The 20,963-nt window shown below is 38.5% G+C and overlaps 1 protein-coding gene across 1 annotated transcript in view; it reads right to left on the bottom strand.

The window, feature by feature from the left end:
* Positions 1–20,963, bottom strand: part of LOC140139692 (uncharacterized) — a 74,366-nt gene that overhangs the window by 11,268 nt on the left and 42,135 nt on the right. The window contains 11 exon segments of the mRNA XM_072161394.1: positions 43–273; positions 1,598–1,809; positions 2,692–2,906; positions 3,976–4,106; positions 5,309–5,491; positions 6,883–7,000; positions 7,771–8,028; positions 15,866–16,079; positions 17,139–17,647; positions 17,765–18,639; positions 19,872–20,102. Of these exon segments, the coding sequence (XP_072017495.1) occupies positions 43–273; positions 1,598–1,809; positions 2,692–2,906; positions 3,976–4,106; positions 5,309–5,491; positions 6,883–7,000; positions 7,771–8,028; positions 15,866–16,079; positions 17,139–17,647; positions 17,765–18,639; positions 19,872–20,102 (3,177 nt within the window).

Raw genomic sequence — 20,963 nt, 5'->3', positions numbered from 1 at the left:
TCTCTCCTATATCGCCATTTTCATAGCCATTCTGGTGGTTACTTTGTCCATTTTGTGCATATTGATGTGGTTCTCGTAGCAACTGACGAGGCGGTGGCTCCTTTTGTATATGTTCACGCTTTTCTCTTGTCCGCGAAGGTGCTGGAGCTTGGCTGTGCCGCTGGTGACGTTTGCTAGAGGGCGGTGTTGTTTGGTGTGGTGGCGAATGCTTCAGTTTTTGTGGTGTGTGCTTGGGGTGCGATTCTTTTGACACTGTAGAAGCCTTTGGTATACCTGCAGGGAAATGATGAAAAATAAAGAAAAATACATATCAGATATTGTACTATTTCACTCACTCATCAGAGTGTTTCACCCACTGCTACGTGAAGCCCTCCTCCAAGCATTTTCCATCTGCTTTTATTTATTGCTACTGCTGCTGTTGTACCCATGAAAGCGGTGATGTCATCTTGCCAACATCATTTTATATCGTACTATATTTATTCAAATTCTATAATAGAAACCTGTAATAGAGGTAGTCATTGTGACGTTAACACCACCATCTTGTGGGTACGGAATGCCTTTTTGCTAAGCTCACCACGTTGACGCTTGACTGAAGAGGTGCGTCACGCGCTGCGACTTCCGCATAATCGGAGGCGTAATGTCAAACACATGATATGCAGAACAGCAGTACCCACAAGATGGCTGACGGCCTCTATTGCATTAAATTAATTTGAACAGAATGCCTATAGCATGTAGGGCACAGACATGGTGGCACTGCAGTCTATGATTTTTACTCGAGGTAGCTCGAGGTCTTGGGTTTGAACCCCAAAGCGCCTCACACATGTTAATGGGTACCAGCTTTATTCAATGCCAGGAAGGTAACAGACTCAATGTGGAGAAGGTGCAATGATCCCCGGCAGCAACATTACATGGAGGAGTCTGGCTCAATGGCTTCGAAAGAGAGATGAGCATTCCCATCGTTGACACAGGTTCATCTACTTTTTTTTAACCTATAGAATATCATCCATTCACTAAATATAACCCTTATCCAGGGATGCAAGTAGCTGTTAAAAAAAATCTGGAAAAGATGGGAGCAAAACGTCCATGCCGAGCACCTAATTGGTACAATCTTTTTAGCGAACCCCAGTGATCGGGGGAATAGGCTACCAATAGGCTATGGGGTATCAATCACCCCCAAAAAAGTTGCTGTTAAAAAATATCTGGAAAGATGGGAGCAAAGCGAGCATGCCATGCACTTGCTTGGGCACAATCTTTTTAGGGAAACCCCAGTGATCAGGGAATATGCTACCAATTGACCTTTTCGGTAAATCCCATTGCCTTTGCGAGTACACTTGAGAACTCGTTATTTAACGTCACGCCGACTTCAAATGCGTAGTGACGATGTTTGATAAATGATGTGTGCATCAGCGCAGATCAGTGTGACGTCAAATGACGAGCTCTCAGGCGTACTCGCAAAGGCTTATGGGATTTACCGAAAAGGTCAATAGGTTATGGGGTACCCTTCATCCCCAAAAAAAATTTTTTAAGGTAAATTAAAAAAATTTAAGCCTTTGAAATATTATTTACCACCCCCATTGTAGTATTTCCGGATACTTACTTTTTTGACGTCCCATATTGCTGCTTCTACTATGTGGCTTTCTTACAGGTACTTGAATCATGGTTTCCTCTTCACTTTCACTAACCACCCCTTCAGAATGCAATGGACTCTCCCTACTTGCTCCTGTGCTGCCATGGTGGCTTGTTGGCCTTTGACCTTTCTGTAACCTTTGCACTTGAGGTACCTGATTTGCTTGTTTGTTTTCTCTAGTCCTGTAAATTAAAATCATGAAAAAATATTATTCCTTCTTGCTTTAATAATAAATATGGGGAGCATATTTTGTGTCTACTTGACTAGCAGGATTGCCAGGAAGGATAGTGTCAGTTTATCAGCGTCAGTAATAAATGTATTGTAAGTTTAATTACTTCATTCTTGTTTAAGGGGTACTACACCCATGTGGTAAATTTGAGACTATTTTGCATTTTTTCTCAAAAAATAATTACACACTGGTAACAAAAGTTATGTATATTATTGGGGCAAGGAATCCAATTACTACACTGAAATTTTAGTGACTCAAGACAAGCGGTTCAGTATATATGACAGGAAAGGAGGTACATCCTAGCGGTACCTTATTTCTGGTCATAAATAACAAACCGCTTGTCTTGGGTCACTGAAATTCTAGTGTAGTAATTGGGTTCCTTGCCCCTATAATATACATAACTTTTGTTACCACTGTGTTATTAGTTTTTGAGAAAATTGCAAAAATAGACACAAATTTATCGAGGGTGTAGTACCCCCTTAATATGACCCGTGTCTCTTGACTGGCATCAGTATTTCCTTTAGATGTAGTGAATATTCATATACGAGATTTTTAAAGTCCTGGGGTCAATTTTAAAAAGCAGAATGGTATAGCTATGCTTCCCCCTTAAACAAAAATTGCCATACCTGGGCCTTGGGGCCACTGGTCATTTTTTCGAGGTCTAAAATACACCCCTGCCCTAATCAAATATTACAAGTGCAATTTACCCATTAAAAACAAGTAAATCAGCATTTTCTTAGTAATGCATGATACCCCCTGGTCAATAACCAGTGACCCCTGGCTCAACCACAGCTTAATAACCCCCTGAAGGATAAAAACAATACCCTATACCTACTTTGTTCTAATACCATCAAGTCCAGACCTCTTGTACTCAAACGGTCTCATCTGATTGGACTGTCTGCTGCTCTCTGATCCCATAAACCCGCTATCAAAGTCGGCAGGTTCTGGTGATTTCTGTCTAGCGCCACCGTTGTCTAGATGATCGCTGGAACCAGTTCTGGGACTTGAAGGATGGATGTGATTCCTTGGAGTTGATCTTGCTTGCTGTCGCTGGAATACAATATGGAAATGTTGTTATATAGAAATAGATTTTTAGTTGAGAATCTTAGCCCCTGAGAGCTGCTGCTTTTCTTACAGCGTTTCTGATTAATTAATTTACGGGATATAGTCACGTGTGAGACCAATTAAACTGTAGCTTTAGGTCATTTAGGGTCAATTTTGGTCATATACCAAATATTTAAAATGCTACTTCTCACACAAATTAAGTACTAGTAGTACAGTGTTGGGACTTGCACAAATCACAAATACAGTGACTTTAGCTGTTGCACAAAAGTTAAACTCTGATTTGGGGTCAAAAGTCATTTGGGGGTCATATCCAATCACTAACCATTTAAATACTTTTAAAATTCTACTTCTCACACAAATTAAGTAGTACAGAGTTGGAACTTGCACATATACAGTGACCTTAGCTGAGAAACATACAATGTAAGTTATCATCTAATTTGGGGTCATAAGTCATTTAGAGGTCACTTCCAAAAATGCTAAATTCAAAATGCTAATTCACGCACAAATTAAGTACTGTAGAGTTGCGACTTGCACACATGCACTAACTTTAGCTGGTGCATAACAGTTAAACAAACAGGGATGTGCAGTCAAAGGTCATGACGGAGTCATTTCCGACCAGTTATTAAATGCCTTTAAAATGCTTCAAGGCATGGCACGGGACATCACAGCTGGGCTGTGTTCTATGAACACTGTCTAGTTCTACTTGCATTCAGGCCTGGAAAAAATGTGGAAAGTGGGAAGCTCCTTCATGGGAAATTTGGAGGTTTGGAGGGAAATTAAGGTCCTTCAACAAAGAAATATAAGAATTTGGAGGGAAATTTGCCTTTTTTCCAGCCCTGCTTGTAATCTGCCTGTTTTCTCACAAAAGATGATCTGACTACCTTGATGTAAACCTTGCACAAGCACTCTTGTTAAAATCTGTGATATTGTTAAAACTTTTTTTGTGCAATTCCCATGAAATTTGCTATTTTTCTCTGCGCAATTTGACATTTTTTGGTGTTACATTTTTCGAGCAAATCATTGCGGCCCTGGGCGTAACTAAATACTATCATACCTTGTTACTCTTTTTTGTTTCCATAGCAAACTCAGGGGATGAGGATGTCACAGACGGCTGCTGATAATGTTGGCTATTCCCATTGTAATGTTGATCATTCCCATTGTAGTGTTGGTTATCATCATAATGACCTGTAGTACAGAGCAAAAGTTGAATTATGGAACAAACCTACAGATCAGTGAAGACCTACAAAGTACAAATGGACTATATTCCATTTAAAATCCACACTACCCCTGTGGGAGATTTAGTTAAAGTCTTCCACAGAGGGAGTATAAGCTTTGAATAAGACAATAGGGTAACTTCCATTTGAAATACTCACTCTAGTTGTGGAAGTTGTAGGTAAAGCCATAATACAGGGGGAGTATGGGTTTCAAAATGATTAACTCTAATCAATTACATTTGAAAAACATACTTCCCCTGTGGTAGATATTTCCACAGGGGTAGTGTGGATTTCAACTGGAATAGTCCAATGAAACTATTTTCTTTACAAATCTTACCTGTTACCTTCCCATTTTTGAAAAGACTACATGTAGAAGTAGATAAAAATACTTTTATGGTTACATGTACGTGTTACGCATGAGCGTGTAAAATTTGTCATGTCTGGAATGTATGCATACACATGTTCAAACTCTCTTATATTAGTGGTAGCAGCTAAATATTACCACTTTATTCTTTAGTTTTATTGCTAATATCAAGACAGAAATACCGCGATCTTCTTGTAAGGTTGAGTGGCAATGACAAACGCACATTTCGAATGAAAGAATCAATGGAGTTTGACATCTTTAGTTTGTTTTCGTTGTTTTGTTCATCATCAATTAACAACTCACGTTAGGCGCGTCTTTGTGGTTTACTTCGCACGGACAGCTAAAGCTGCCCTCGCAAGTTATACCACTCAGATGATGCGGACGCATCGTTGTTAATCGGTGATGAACAATGGTGAAACATGATTGAATCCCTAAATCACCAATTTAGAGAATTGAGTCAGTGATGGCATCATCAAGATGAATTCTTGCTGTGGGCAATTTGTATGTACTGTAATGATTTCCAGATATACTTCTTCCATTGAAATAAAGCTGTATACTCACGGAATGAAGGGTTAACAATGACTAATTCTACAAATATATGAAGGAAGAAATAGACATTGTCATATGTGGCAATTCTACTAAGCAGCATTGTTTTGTGTGCAACAGAGCAGAGGCCTCCTTATATCAATTTACAATATTAGCCCTCTAAGTGCATACCGATCAACGTATAGTGTTATAAACCTGTTGGAATGTTATCATAATTGCTATCATATCACCTTCTATGTTGTCAATTTTCATAGCCAACTTACCATTGTAAGGAGATGCTATGCCAGGTGTACTGGACCCGCTGGGAGAAAATGGGGGCGATGGGGACTCCTCCTCCTCCTCTTCCTCATTGTGTCTCATACTACCTGCATCTTCATCCTCATCATCCTTGGATCCTTTCGTATCATTACTCTTCAAGACAGGGATTTTGGATTGCATTTGTGTTTCTGAAAGAAGGAAATGTGTAAAATATTTAGAAATACAACAGCAGAAGTTTTGTATCACAATTTTAAGAAGCTAATAATAATATTTTCCCCTGTTCCATTATAGTATCCAACATGTCCTGTTTTTTCAATTCATCTCCGTCCGTCCCCCTCCTCCACCTCTAGTCTACTCTATCTCGTTTAAGTGTTAAGCTTTTGGAAAGCGATGGGCAATCACTGAATTTTACGATACATCACTTGTCGATTTTGCATGTATACTAATCACAGGGATCACAAATGCAGACGACAATTAAAATATACAAAGAGCCAAAAAATGTATTTTTAGTACACCCATTGCGGTTTATAATTACTGCTTTGAATTAATTCATCTCCGAAAGTTAATCGAGAGAGGCAGATTAATTGGCAAAATAATAGGTCAAGTGGGTAGGAAATGATTGGTTGATGCATTCACAAGAGTTGAGATTTCTTCAACTCGCAAAAGCGACATCATTTTTGCTTTTCTCAAAAACAATCAAATAAATAAGTTCAGCTTTATACTTCAAAAATTCCCTTCTGAGATCCAAGCTCCTTGTGTTATTTTTATGGTTTCAATCCTCTCATTAAAATAAAGCCTTGCATGAAAAGGATGACGGTAACAAATGTTTTCTTCGCAAAGCCTACTCTCCAATGTAAACAAAATTCAATCTTTTCAGAATTTGCCTGCATAAAATTTGTAATGCTTCAATGTATTTATAGATTTTGTCATACTTTTGTTTTTAAGTCTTTCAATAACTTTGAAATGAAAATGAAAAAAATATTTTACCTCATATATTAAGTCAGAACTTAAAAATTTGAATTTAACCTCTCAGATCATGTTCCTATTGTGCCAGTAAAATTCATATTCAGTGTGTATACACTATGCAATAGGGGTACTAATTACCCCCAACAATTGCTGATAATGAACTATACCCCTTGTACAGCCCCACTTTGATATTTTTAAGAGCATTTTAATCACCGTTGTCAACTACATTTTGTCATTTTCATGCCAAGGGAGACATCTGCATTCTTTATGCCCTGGTATATGGATTCCATGATAAATCCAATATGGATGGATGTAATCTGTCAGTTTTCATCATATTTTGTCAATTTCTGAAAAGAAATTGTTTGAGAGCAATTTTTCCAGATTCATCAACCATTTTTAAGTGACTTCAGGCAATTTTACAGATATTTTGGGTCCCCAACGGATCTCTGAAGTCCCGTTAACTCTAGGCTATTTCAGTTGAAATCTTCCATTTTAAATGGAGTGAACTAAATGGGTGATTCCATTTGAAATCTACACCTGTGTGGGAGATTAAGGTCATATCTACCATACAGGCCATATGGATTTCACCTGTAATAGCCCATTCCTGTATTACCTGGGTGTGTTTGCTGTCCTGGATGATCAGACAGTCTCTCTTCTTCTATTTCAGGTGGAAGCATCTCCTGGATTGAGGGCGCTTTCTCAAGTTCAACTGGCTGATTCCGAAGATTTTCCTGCAGGGGAAAACACACAATTTCTCTTCATAACACTGATATACGTGTCAAAACTACATTGCTCATATTCTCAAAGAGAATTGACCATACAATACTAGTCTTTGTCAAAGACTACTCGCGATTTAGGGGGACACAAGCAGCGAGTCACAAACCGCGATACCCCATGAATAACAAGCGGAGCAAACACTATGGTTTCCAAGAGTGTGTGGTTCCCAGTAGTTTATCTACATATAGGTACATGGTCTGCAGCACAGACTATACAATAGAAACTTGTCACTGTCAAGTCTGACGGCATTGTTGACATAGTGGCCTTTCGGAGAGAAAGTTTCCTGTTGCCAAGTCATCACTTTTGAGACAGTTTGTATATTTGTAGATGCAAAATTAACCATAAGGAATTCTGTTTTACCTCCGCGTTCAGAAATTCAATCATCACAACATTTGTAAACAAACTGCGCCCGAGTTTGATTGACAGATGATGTCAGATGCAAACTAGTCTTTTTAATTATGTCTTTGATTATAGTACTGATCAACATTTCGATTAAATCCTTAACCCCATGAGAACTACCTGCCGATTGGTCAAAATGAATATTGTGTCCAATTTTGAACCAATCAAGGAGGGTATTTATAAGATCATCTGCAAATGCAAGTTTGACCATAAACAGTTTAAAGCCTAGTCATAATTGGCAATTAAATGAGCATTTCAAGTTATCAACCAATCAGAAATGCTGTTAGATGACCAGTAGTCTCCAGGGGGTTAATAAGATTCTTACCATGACAGTCCCATGTATATCATCCAACTTCATTCCAATTTGAAATATCTGGCCCTCAACTGCCCTCTCAGGATCAAACGCATCCTCTTCCCCGTTGTTGAAGATACTATTACGTCTACGCATGGCATTGTCTTCTTCCTTAGCCTGCATATAGTCAGATTCCAACTTGCCTTGGGCAGCTTTGAGGTTGTCGTATGCTCTCTTCTGCTCTGGTGGGGTGAGCTGGTTTTGCTCCAGGAGTACATCAAATGCATCCACCTGGAAAAAAATTGGAAATTAACACTGATATTATTAACTCTCTCCATGTGGGTGTCGACTGCAGACAACAAGTTTCAAAAAATATTTTTAAAAGTTCAAAAATTTCAGAATTATAAATTTTCATGACCATATTTGGAATCAGTCGGAAAAATGCATTAAACTGAGTACAAACAAGCCTAGTATTGGTTCAGTGGTTCTTGAGATAGCTCTTGATATTTTGAGAATATATCTCAAAACGTAGGACTTTTCATGTTGAGGCCTATGGTTAGCATGCAGAGCATTAATCTCTTTTGAAACTGAAATATTAGTTAACGAAAGCACAGAGGCATAAATATGATGCAATATCAGAAGGTCAGTTTGGTTTTATTCTCGTTGGCGGCCATCTCCAATCTGTTAAGTGTTGCCGGTTGATGTATATGAGTGTGTAAGTGTCAGTGTTGCTATGTTGAGACTAGATTCAGAGGACATTACAGAAGCATAATTGATGATTATTTTAAGGCAGTCAACTACAATGTACAAACTGGGAAAGTGTAACACAACATCCAACAGGGCAATAAAGCAAAGGTATAAACCTGATGTTTCAAAAAGGCAACATTTATCTATGGATAAAAGGTAGATACCAGCTCTTAGTATAATACAACAGAAATGAGTTTTATTGTAAGGGATTTACTTTATTACATATCGTCAGCCTGCTAAGCTAAATGCCTAAGTCATTTTTACATGTTTCTTATTTGCAATTTTGATTTTCTGAGTAATAAACCCATAATTCATCAAATTTCCAGGCGCATTCTTCATTAACTTGTGGAATACAACAAAAGAGGTGTATTCCACAAGTTAATGAAAAATGCGGCTGGAAATTTGATGAATTATGGGTTTATTACTCAGAAAATCAAAATTGCAAATAAGAAACATGTAAAAATGACTTAGGCATTTAGCTTAGCAGGCTGGCGATATAGTTTTGAAGAAATATCCCAGGTCTGTATTTAAAACATTTAATAACAAATAATTTTTCTTATATTAATCTATTTCCTTTTATCTTCCAAACCTTTTTCTAACAAATTAGAAATGGAAGAAATGACATTTGTCAGCCCTTCGATCCACTTTTGAGGAAGAAGAACTGCTCCTGTTTACACATTACACCACAAATACTACATGTATATGATTAAATAATGTAAATAAATTAGGCATACACTATGAAGACTATCACAATTCTTATTTTGAAATAAAATGGAACAAATAAAACTTGAAACTTGGAAGCAATAACTAGCTACACCCCATTACCACCTCTCTGATACTGTGTGCATGTAACTACAAGGAAGTGAGACCTACTCTCATTTCCCCTGTATGAGGAAACATGCCTAAGTTATGAAAGAAACAACACCTAGTATGGAAACAAAATCACTACTATAATAATGGTATTGAGGGCTGCCAGGTGTCATATGTGTACAATATGGAAAGCAGAAATGGTCAAATTGTCTATAGGTAGGCCCCGCAAAAACGCAATTTTTAAAGGCAAAAACAAGATATAAAAAAAAAAAAGCTTAGATTTACCCCAAATTTGCTTTTTTAAAAACCGAGATTTTCCCGAAAATCGCCGCCTAAAAAACAGAAAAATACCTGAATATTAAAAACAAAATACTGCCCTCTGGAAGTGCAAGCCGTCCAATGTATGTAAACATACACGTGTGCCAATTCACGATCGAAGGATGAAAAACGTAAACAGAAGTATTTCCACCTCAATATGTTGTTTACATAATAAATCCTTTCTCAGTTTAATAAATGTAACTATAAACTACTACAATTTAGTATTCAATTACCTTGACATGACATTTTAGAGACCAATTAAGAACTGAAACTACACACCGGTGAGTGCATTTTAAGCTTACTTGATGACATGAATTGTCAACATGCAACACGGCATGGAACTCAATGATTTTCGAAAGTTTTTACGGCCTTAAACACCTTGTTTTATTGTTTTTGCGTTTTTTGCCGGGGCTTATCTATAGGGCAGCTATTGCAGATAGGGCCAACTTGCTCTAATCCCTCAAAATGTCCACCAGAATGGTTGTAGTACAAGAAACCTATCTGTAATAGCTGTCAGGTGTCAGATGTGTACAATATAGATCGAAGAAATGGTCAAAGTGTCTATAGGGCAGCTATTTCTTGCACCAAACCTTTGGTACGTAAAAAAGCGACTACTTCTGTAATAATATAGAGCCCTGTCTGTTTCTAGTATACAATCAGTATGTCCTCACTTTCTGCTCTAGCTGGTACCACCGCTGTTTAGTTCTGCCATGGATGTTATTACGTTAAAATACATCGGCATTCTCTTTTTGTGCCAAATCCTAGCACTAACTTCAGCAGTCAATCAGTCATCATGCCGTTATCCACAAGGAAGTATTCCTTGTAAAGTCTTTAGCCAGACGCACTTAGATTGTGCCTCCAGACACCTAGTCTGCATACCACCATTACCGCAATTTGCTACGTCGGTGTGGTTGAATGACAACAAGCTTACTTTTATTCCTGATGAAGCATTCAGTGAGCTGTATAACTTGCACACTCTGGACTTGTCTTCGAATGATATCGCTAGTCTTTATGATGATAGCTTTAAAGGGCTCAATCAACTCCTAACACTTAACCTTTCGTTCAATCCGATCACCAGCCTCACCAATACTACATTTGCACCACTCACAGACCTGAAGGTGTTAAAGATTGATTTTGGTAGCTTGAAAATGTGCCAAACCCCCTTTTATTGGTCTCACATCTCTGCAGTATTTAGATGTTACATTGGAAATGGACACACTTTCGGATTGTGGTGACACTGGAAAGTTCTTTGCTGGACTTTCCAAACTGCAAAAATTGTACGTTTGGCAGATGAATATGTTAAAAGACTGTACACATTTTGATTTTTGCTCGCTTACTGCGCTGCAAACTTTGCTTTTGGACAGAACTGAAATTCAAAACATTACTGGTGAGTGCTTCAAAAATATTACATTGAACGAGTTCATATCTTACCATTATTCCGCTACATCCTACTTTCCTTTTAAGGATTTACAGTATCTCACAAGCCTTACACTTTTGCCTCATGAAGATGATATCACTGAGATCGTAAAGGATTTGAACTTGATCAATTCACCGTCACTTCAAAGCCTTACATTTACTGTATTTATCGGCAGCTTAAATTCAATGACATTTGAATGTTTAGGAAAATGGAATGAGACATTGACTATGCTTTATATCAGCAGTGATGAATTCTGGATTGAAGATGCGCCTTTCAAATGGTTTCCAAATCTACGCATACTAAGGATATCTGCATGGCATGAGAGTTCGCAAACAATTCAAACATTATCATTAAATGCCTTTAATGGTTTAGAAAACTTACAAGAATTACATTTAAACTATTTGACTTTCAACATATTTGAATCAAATGCGCTACACATATTCAGTACCTATAATTCCCTTAAGGTTTTGGATGTGGCTCAGTAATTCTATAGGCGGTGAAATAACTGAATTGATGGTAGATCAACTTTGTTCAATTTCATCTTTTGAGGAGCTTGATTTGTCACATAATCAGATCATTTGTTTTCCGCTAACTTTACCTGTAACCCGTACTTTAACACACTACGCTTATCTCGAGACTCAATGTCGCATGTCGCCGTATATATAATACAAATATGTCACAATGCCCCTACTCTGAGTGTCTTGGATGCCAAATTCTGGCTTATTCATCTCGACAGTTGCACATGCGCATAAAACTTGCGACTCTAGATCTCTCGAAACATACCTGGAGTATTTGGATTCAGGTGTCAATGTTTACTTACCACAATTACAAACTCTTTACCTGCGACATGTTTACTTTGATCATGAATCACGATTTGTTTGGAGTGTAAAAGCAATACTTAAGTTCTTTAAATCACCCATCCTGAAGGAGCTGGACTTAAGTTCCAATAAAATTACTACCATTGACAAAGAAGATGCTTTGTTGCTGAGGAATTTGACATGGTTGGATTTGAGTAACAATCTACTTACATCAATCAGTAATATACAGTATCTGGAGTACATACACTCATTGTATTTGAGTGGAAATGGAATTATAAATGTCCCAGAGACATTTCTATCCCAATCAAGCCACCCACAACTTCAATTTTTGGATCTGTTAGATAATCCCCTGGTATGTGATTGTAATATTATGGCATTAAGGAACTGGTTATTAACAGATAAAGAAGTATCTCTTAATGGTTACTTTGCTGATGTAGACAACTTTTGTTGCTATTCGCCAGAGTCAAAACAAGGTTTGAGTATAACTGAGATTGACTTGGACTGCAAATCAAAACTATGGATTTACATTACAATAGGTGTGGCATGTTTGGTTCTTGTAAGTGTTGCAACTATGTTAATAGTGCGGTATCGCTGGCATATTCAGTACATACGCTTCCTTCTGTTCAACAGAAGACCACATCAAAATCAGCTTGTTGTTGATGATGATCATGATGATCATTTTGGTGATGACGAGGATGAGGATGGTGTACCTCGGTATGATGCTTATGTGATATACCATGGACAAGATGAAGATTGGGTAGATGGTGAGCTTCTAGCCAACATTGAGGAAGGTGAAGAACCATTCAGACTTTGTCTTAAAACCAGAGATATACTGCCAAGAGGCAGGCTTATCTTCAATGAATTGTCACTTCACATGCAAAGAAGTCGCAAAGTCATAGCAATCCTCTCGCCTCATTTTATTGATGACAACTGGTGTCATTTTGAACTAAACATGGCACATCATAGAGTACTAGTAGAAAACCGTAGTGTCCTGATCTTCATACTCCTGGAAGAGCTTCCTCAAAGGAGATTAACTCTGCTTCTAAGACAGTTATTCTGCAGAGTCCAGTGTCTAAGATGGCCTGGTGATGGGTATGGACAATATCTTTTCTGGCAGCGTCTTAGAGAAGAACTCAAGAGGCCTGTGCCATTAGATCGCCGCTTCAATAATTAGGAACTAGCTCTTGTGGTTTGTACCAGAGGATGTTTAAAGACATTCCCATGACCCAATGGGGTTTCTGACCTTGGTATGTCTGGTTTTTGTACACATGTGGCAAGTTGACCATACTTTGCATTGGGATTGTGTGCAAATATCTGATGTTTTCATCCTATTATTTAACATTGAAAACATCGAGACTTAGGAATAAAATTAATGCAGTGGGACAATATAAACTAGATGCCACAGTGATGTGTTTGACCAAACACGAATATCTATGCCCGTGACCACACCTAACCCCCTTCCCCTATTCACAAACGAAAACTTGTTGAGCACCATATGAAAGCACTTGTTTTAAGCTTTCATTTGATATACATGTAATGCTCATAACACTGGACTGGTCCACACTCTCTCTAATTCTAATACCCTACCAAGCCTTCACTCTCTTTTATACCCCCATCAGACCATCACTCTCTAAAACACCACCAGACTGGACCACACTCTCTAATACCCCACCAGACCCTCACTCTCTCTTATACCCCATCAGACACTCACTCGCTCTAAAACATCACCAGACTGATCCATACTCTCTCTAATACCTCACCAAGCCTTCGATATCTCTTTCATACTCACTATACACTCACTCTCTCTAGAACACCACCAGACTGGCCCACACTCTCTCTAATACCATAGCAAGCATTCACTCTCTCTTATACCCCATCAGACCATCACTCTCTCTAAAACACCACCAGACTAGCACACACTCTCTCTAATACCCTACCAAGCCTTCACTCTCTCTTATACCCCATCAGACCCTCGCTCACTCTAAAACACCACCAGCCTGGACCACACTCTCTCTAATACCCCACCCCTTAACCAACCACACCCCTTTTCCCATCATGACAACCTTTTGAGGTGGTCCAAGGAACCAAAATCAAAATGCCTACACATTCCCTTTTCAGGGAGTTTTTGTCAAGTGATGAGTTTCCTTGACGTACGATTCAGACCTTTATCATTGCAAACACAGGTAGCTAACAAAATACTACCTATTGCACTACACTGTGTTAATATGTCCTACCTAGTTTGCTTTTTAAAGCCTTTATACTTTGACCTCTGGGGATGCAGTTAACATAGAATACATCTAGGGTCATGGGTCATCATTGTACCAAGTATGAACCCTGAGGGCGTTGTAGTTCCTGAGCAAGAGCTGTTTGAAATTTTACACATATTGCCCCTTGTAGCCCATGACCTTTGACCTCTGGGGTCGGTGTTACTGCAGAAAATATCTAAGGGTCATGTGCCATCGTTGTACCAAGTATGAACCCTGAGGGCGCTATAGTACTTGAGCTAAAGCTGTTTTAAAAGTTTACACATATTGCTCCCCGTAGCCTATGACCTTTAACCTCTGGGGTCGTGGCTACCATAGGTTACATTTAGGGGTCATGGGTCATCATTATACTAAGTATGAACCCTGAGGGCGCTTATAGTTCTTGAGCTAGAGCTGTTTGAAATTTTACACATATTGCCCCCTGTAGCCCATGACCTTTGACCTCTGGGGTCGGGGTACCCTAGGAAATTTTAAGGGGTCATGGGCCATCATTATACCAAGTATGGGCCCCGAGGCTACTTTAGTTCTGGAGCTAGAGGAGTGCAAAGAAGTGGTCTTACGGAGAAGGAGAAGAAGACGGAGGAGAAAACTAAACACAACAAATACAATATCTATGCCCCGTTGCACGGGCATAGATAATGTTTCCTGTAAGGAAATCAAATATCAGTCATAAGTCTCAACTATTAGCTCGTTGGCTGCAGTTTTAAAATGACCATTTTGTGTGTGTGGCAATGGGGACTTTGCCTCTAAAATTAGGTTATATTGGTCAAATTTCCCAATCATAGTGCATTGTAGGAATGCCTTTAAGCCTCCTCTGGGTTTGTACTGATCAGTAGTTGCAGTACTATTAGGAATCCAAACTCAATGTGTTTGACCTAATTAATGCCCAAGTTGTAGTCCTTGCCCCTATAATATACATATCTTACAAATTTGGGCAGGGGTGTAGTACCCCCTTAAGTCAAAATCAATATAATCCTAAGCTGGAAGTTTAGATTGTAATTTTATTTTAAGATATTTGACGGAATCGAGTTGTTAAGATGCATTTTTGGGTGTTTTTTTGTGAAGATCTGGGTTTTTTTTTACCCCAAATGCATCACATTATTTACTGGCCTGATTGCAAAAAATATATCCTTTTTCACTCAGTTTCTTGTGTCACACATGTGTACAATGTATCTTGTGAATCAGAAGAGAGGATGAAATCTGGGTCTCCACAAACACCTGTATATCTGTCAGGCTATGGTAGGTGAGGGTGGAGGGGAGGTGATTCAAGTCCTGACTAACTGAGGGGGGCGCAAACCCCTGCCTAATTAAACTCATTGCATGAATAATATTGTATGTATGGATAAATAAAATTGATTGAAATGAAATTGATTGATTGACTGTGTTTTCAGGGATTAAAACACTATTTTGATTATGTTAAAATTAAGTTTTCAACATTTTGCAAAGGCCTTCTGGCACCTTGCTAGAAAAGCGCAAAAAAACCAAAAATATATGTATTTTTGTAAGGAGAACGTCATTTTGGTATTGCTTTGGTTATCCCTTTATCCCTTCCCGCATTCTCTACAACCCTACAGAAATAACTGCATACCTATTCTTGATGGTCTTTTGCCTGGAACATCAGCATCATATCTTTGCCACCAGCACTAGCTTCTACTGGGAAACCAAGATCATCAACATCATCTTCTGCTGGTATGTTATTTCCTTGGTCACCCCTTCCCCCAATCCTATCAAACCCTACAGAAATAAGTGCATACCTGTTCTTGATGGTCTTTTGCCTGGAACATCAGCACCATAGCTTTGCCACCAGCGCTAGCTTCTTGTGGGAAACCCAGCTCATCAACATCTTCATCCCCTGGTTTGGTATTATCTCGGTTGGTATCCTCACGTACAGTTGACAATGCACTCCTTGCCCCTTCAACAGGTTGTATGCCATCTCCACCACCAGTGCTATGACTGTGGGTGTGGGTGCTAAAATATAATAAGAAACCAAACATCATCTTAAGAGGTCATTTTTGTACTTCAATTCAAAAACGTGCTCAATTCCCCGTCATATATCCCACTTGTTATATTGTTGGCTTATTTCAAGCAATGGGAGAATAAACATTTTAATGTGCATTTGTGACACGATCTGGTCCATGGAGGCCAAAGGAAGCATTTTTGAAAATTAAGTTACTATTACCTTTTACAAATATATTAGGCTGTCATATATTGAAAACACCAAAGGTCTACCATTATATTATTTGGTTCTAAAGTTTTGTGATGTCTATTTTTGCGTGTACTTTATTTTGTTTAACTCCTTATTTTTGCATTTATCTCAATTTCAAACTTGCAGCCTTTGGCTCTATGGACCAGATCATGTCACATTTGTATGCTTCCAACCACTTAAATTTTGATACCATAAATTGTGAATATTTGATCAATAATGATATGTTTACCATTAACAGTCATCAGCATTGGGAAAAAATTGAATGTTTTAATTATTACTCCAATTGCTACAAAATGTGGTCCGTTTAATACTGATCATGAATTTTCCAGTCTTGTGAATTTTCTTTATATAAATCCAGCATTTGATGCTAAATTTTCAGTAAAATTGATTCATGATTCAGCCTAAATATTTCTTATGATGAAATCAAAATTATTTGGATAAGTTCCAACTTGAGAATAAAATAAATTCCTATTCAAAAGTTGTAGAAGGTACATCATGTAATGATCAGAAGAATCAAATGGTTAAATGACTATTCAAAACCCTTAACTTTCAAATATTGAAAACTGAAAGAAAAGCTAAATGGGATATTGAAGTTGAAATCTAAACACCCCCTATGGAAAACATGACCTTAATCTTCAACACAGGGAGTGTTTATTTCAAATGGTGGCTACCTGAATGGGCAACTCCACTTGAAATCTACACTCCCTGTGTGAAAGATTATTGTCTTCCATGGGGGTGTATGGATTTCAACTGGAATAGCACATTGCTTGAAAGGATTTTAAGAGTAATTTGAAACTTGAATACTTCCCAGGAATACTTACTTGATAGTGTGAACATGTTGCACACTTGCTTTGTGCGGCTGACCAAACTGAATAATCCCTGGTTGCCTGGCTGGACTATAACTACCCTGCATAGCTTGACCTGGAACTGGGTCATCTCCGTAGAGATTGACCTTTGCCCCCAAACGCAATTGGTCGATAGTGTTCTCTGCCTGTGCATACTTTGCCAACAGATCATCATAGTCCTTTTGCAGCTGCTCTGCAAATTCTTCTGCTTGTGAACGAGCCCTGTCATCATCTCGCGGAAGAAAGCTTATATTTGAGTTTATCGAATTACCAAAATCAAGCGGTGGCTCCCCCTCTGGGCGTTGATTAAATTTGTTAAATCGTCCATCGTTGTTAAGGTACATTGACATAAGCGTTGGTAACTCCGTATGTAAATCACTATGATCACTCCTATTAAAAGCAGCAAGGTACTCTTCACTAAGACTCTCTCGTGCAGATATTTCAGATTGCGAATTTGATTTTATCGAACCTCTACATGACGTTAGCTAGATCGTGACGCTTCGGGAGAGTTTGGTTTTGATCTCCTAGGTGTAGTTCTTGGTGTTGTCTTTTTAGCACCACTACCCTGCTTACTCTCGCAACGTCGTCATTTAATTTTTTTTCAATCCTTTTAAACTTGACCTCCTTTGACCCGGAGGTGGAAGACGAGTTCTTTGCACAGCATTTGGCACAAACTGACCTAAACTAACACTTGTCGCGCCGCTTTCAACACCTTCAGGTTCGGTCCACAAAACTCTCAACATTGGAAGCGGCTGCTGCTATGGCGGCACTAAAGCTGTCATTTCTAATGACTGTGTTACTAAGTTTGGGGAAGCAGCTTCAGAATGCTCTGAACCTTCTTGTGATAGGTGGTCACTTCTGCTGGAAGTTCTTGATCGTCGTTCATCATCATATTCTTGATTCTCAAGTTCGCTTGCATGACCATTGCTCAAATCATGCACATCACCATTTTGAAAGTGATGCGATTCACCATTTTGAAAACCAGCATCGTCTTCAAATTCATCAGAATATTCCAAACGTGAATTATCTTCTTCGTTCGACAAGTCACTTTCAGCGACAAATCTTGCGACATCATCAACTGATGCTTTCTTCAAAGCATCGATGTAATCCTCCTGGCTTTCTCCGACACCATCTTCATCATAATCATCTTCAGGGTATCCTGGTAGTCGGGGTGAAGGTTCCATGTACATTTTCATCATCAGATTTGAATCCTCTTCTGGAAGATTCTCATCACTATGGAAACCATCACCATCCTCCTCCTCATCATCATCATCCCCGGATGACTCATCAAACATAACTCCTTGGTCTCTAAGCTCATTTTCATTCATCAGTCCGCTGCCCTCGTTGTCATCCAGTTGTAAGATGTCACCATCTCCATCTAATCCATCCCAGCCTGCGGTATTATCATCCCTGATATCTAATCTTCCCGATTCATTTCTTAGAGCATCTTCCTCTGCATTTTCTTCCAAGACATCACCTAAAAATAATGATAACAGATGTACGTATTAGTTCTGATGAGTTCTTAATGCGGGGGTAATAAAAATCCAGAAGGTCCAAAAGTGGGAGAAAAATTGGCAAAATGTCCACGTTTTGGTGATATGGCATTCAAAAAGTCCTAAAATTTTTAGAGGGTTTAGGTCCACTTTTTATAAATAATTTGTGCAAGCGCACTTTTCTTTCTAAAAAGATCCTGCACTCTTGAAAATAAATCCTGTGTATGAGCCCGCTTCACAATTGTAACTTTTAAGATTGTGCAATATATTCAAGAAACCTAATTAACTTTTTGTAGTGTAATGAAGTGTTTAGGGAACAAACCAACAGATCGATGACGTCCTATAAACGAAACTAGTTAGGGGGGAGGGGGTAAAAATACTCGATTATGTTTGTACAAAAACATCGGTCTGAAGAATGTGTCATTATTATTATGTCAAAATTTGCAACATTTCATTATTACGTTTCTGGCAGGGAGGGAGGGGGTCGGCTGAGAAACGAAACTAGTTATGTTTATAGGACATCATTGATCTTTTGGTTTGTTCCCTTATATGTCTAAGAATAAGGCAATATTTCACATGTATTTTTATAAGTTTTCATTCTTCATTTTTAACTACTTTTAACCGTGTTGCCTATTGCCCCCTTTAGTGAAACCTCATACATTTTGCTCCACTAGGTGCATTTTTTAAGACTAGGTGCATTTCCACTAACTGACACACAAAAGTGGAGGGTCATGTAAAAATCAATTTTGAAAAAAAAAACACCTAATGAATGGAAAGAAAACCCATTTAATATCACGGCAGCTTAACTGTGGAGTGCTATTGGGGATTTCATATTATAATTTACCAACATTAATTCAAATTGCTCTGATGTCCAGTGGTGGCGCCAGGAATTTTTTTCAGGGGGCATTGAGGGGGCAAAGTGAATTTCAGGGGGGAGGCAAAATCAACAAATTTTGCGCAAAATTGCAGCAAAAAGTGGATTTTTTCGTAATTGGGGTTTTTAACTGGGGGAAACGGGGGGCAAGAGTTCTGACTGGGGGCTATTTCCCCCATGCCCCCCATGTGCCGCTGCCCCTGCTGATGTCGTACAAACACAACAAATTCAGGTAATTCCAATTAAATGTAACTTGGGACATTCTAAAATGATGTTTGATTAAAAAAAACACCGTAATTCATTAAAAAAAGCTTGTACATCATTACGGCTTTAAATACACACCTAAACCTGCAGAACTCTGGCTTTGCTGGTTCATAATGGTCTCCATGTGCTCAAACTCAAACAATGAGCTTCGTTGGCTGAGAGGCGGATCTGCATTTTGATTAGGTGGGTCATACAAGTCGTTGCTATGGGGTAAGCTTACATCGCTGTTGAACGGGATGGAATCGTTGTTTGCATACCAATGATCGCTACGATCATGATCTACTCTTTCCAGGAATCCTGGGTCAACACCTGAAAAATATGTATACAAATTGCTATGTTAGTACTGAGAAGACATATCTGCAATAATAATTGCCTTATGATAGTTTTCTGTTCTGCATATGATAAGAATATTCAAAATTTCTCAGATGCTTTGCTTGTTAGTTTATGGTCTTTGAGATTATTTGTTAAGTGACTAAGAAGCAAAGTTTATTCAACAATACAAAAGGCTTTTTACACTAACAGTAGCATTTAAGGAAATATAACTCTCTTATTACAATCGCAAATTTCCAATTTGCGAGTGTTCTGTTTTTGGTCAGTTCTTCTTTCTTTCTTTTTTTTCTTTCTTTCTTCTGTCAAACTTTTAACGAGCCATCGTAGCTATATGCTTTAAGCCAATGTGACCATATTTGGTCACAAGGACCATTGGGTGGGGGCACAAATGTTACATGACCAACTCGGGGTCAAAGGTCATCCAAATGGCCCAAATGTGATTTTCACTAAAAATGCTTCTTCTTCCACAAATTACATAACACGATGTCGTCACTTGCATACCTGCATCACCTTTAGCCAGTGTCTAAAAGTTGTACAAAGAATTGGGGTCAAAGGTCATTAAGGGGGTAGACTTCTCCGTAGTCCACTTGCCAATTGTGCACTACTCTGGCTATTACATTTAAGCTTTTAAAAAACTCTGATTTAATTAATGAGTGCACAATTGATAGATTTTCACAACTGATCTTTTCAGTCACCGTGACGCCCGCTGTTTGTTAGCTTCCCAAGTGGACTACTGACTTTGTTTTGAGAGTTAGGCCAATTTCTGGCCTAACTAAAATTGGTGATGATGTAATGCATCTTTAAAAATGAATCTGGCCTGTGATTGGTCGCCCAGATCTC

Source organism: Amphiura filiformis, chromosome 18, assembly GCF_039555335.1.
Source record: "Amphiura filiformis chromosome 18, Afil_fr2py, whole genome shotgun sequence".
NCBI classification, from domain to species: Eukaryota; Metazoa; Echinodermata; class Ophiuroidea; order Amphilepidida; family Amphiuridae; genus Amphiura; species Amphiura filiformis.
This window is presented reverse-complemented; position numbering and strand designations above follow the sequence as displayed.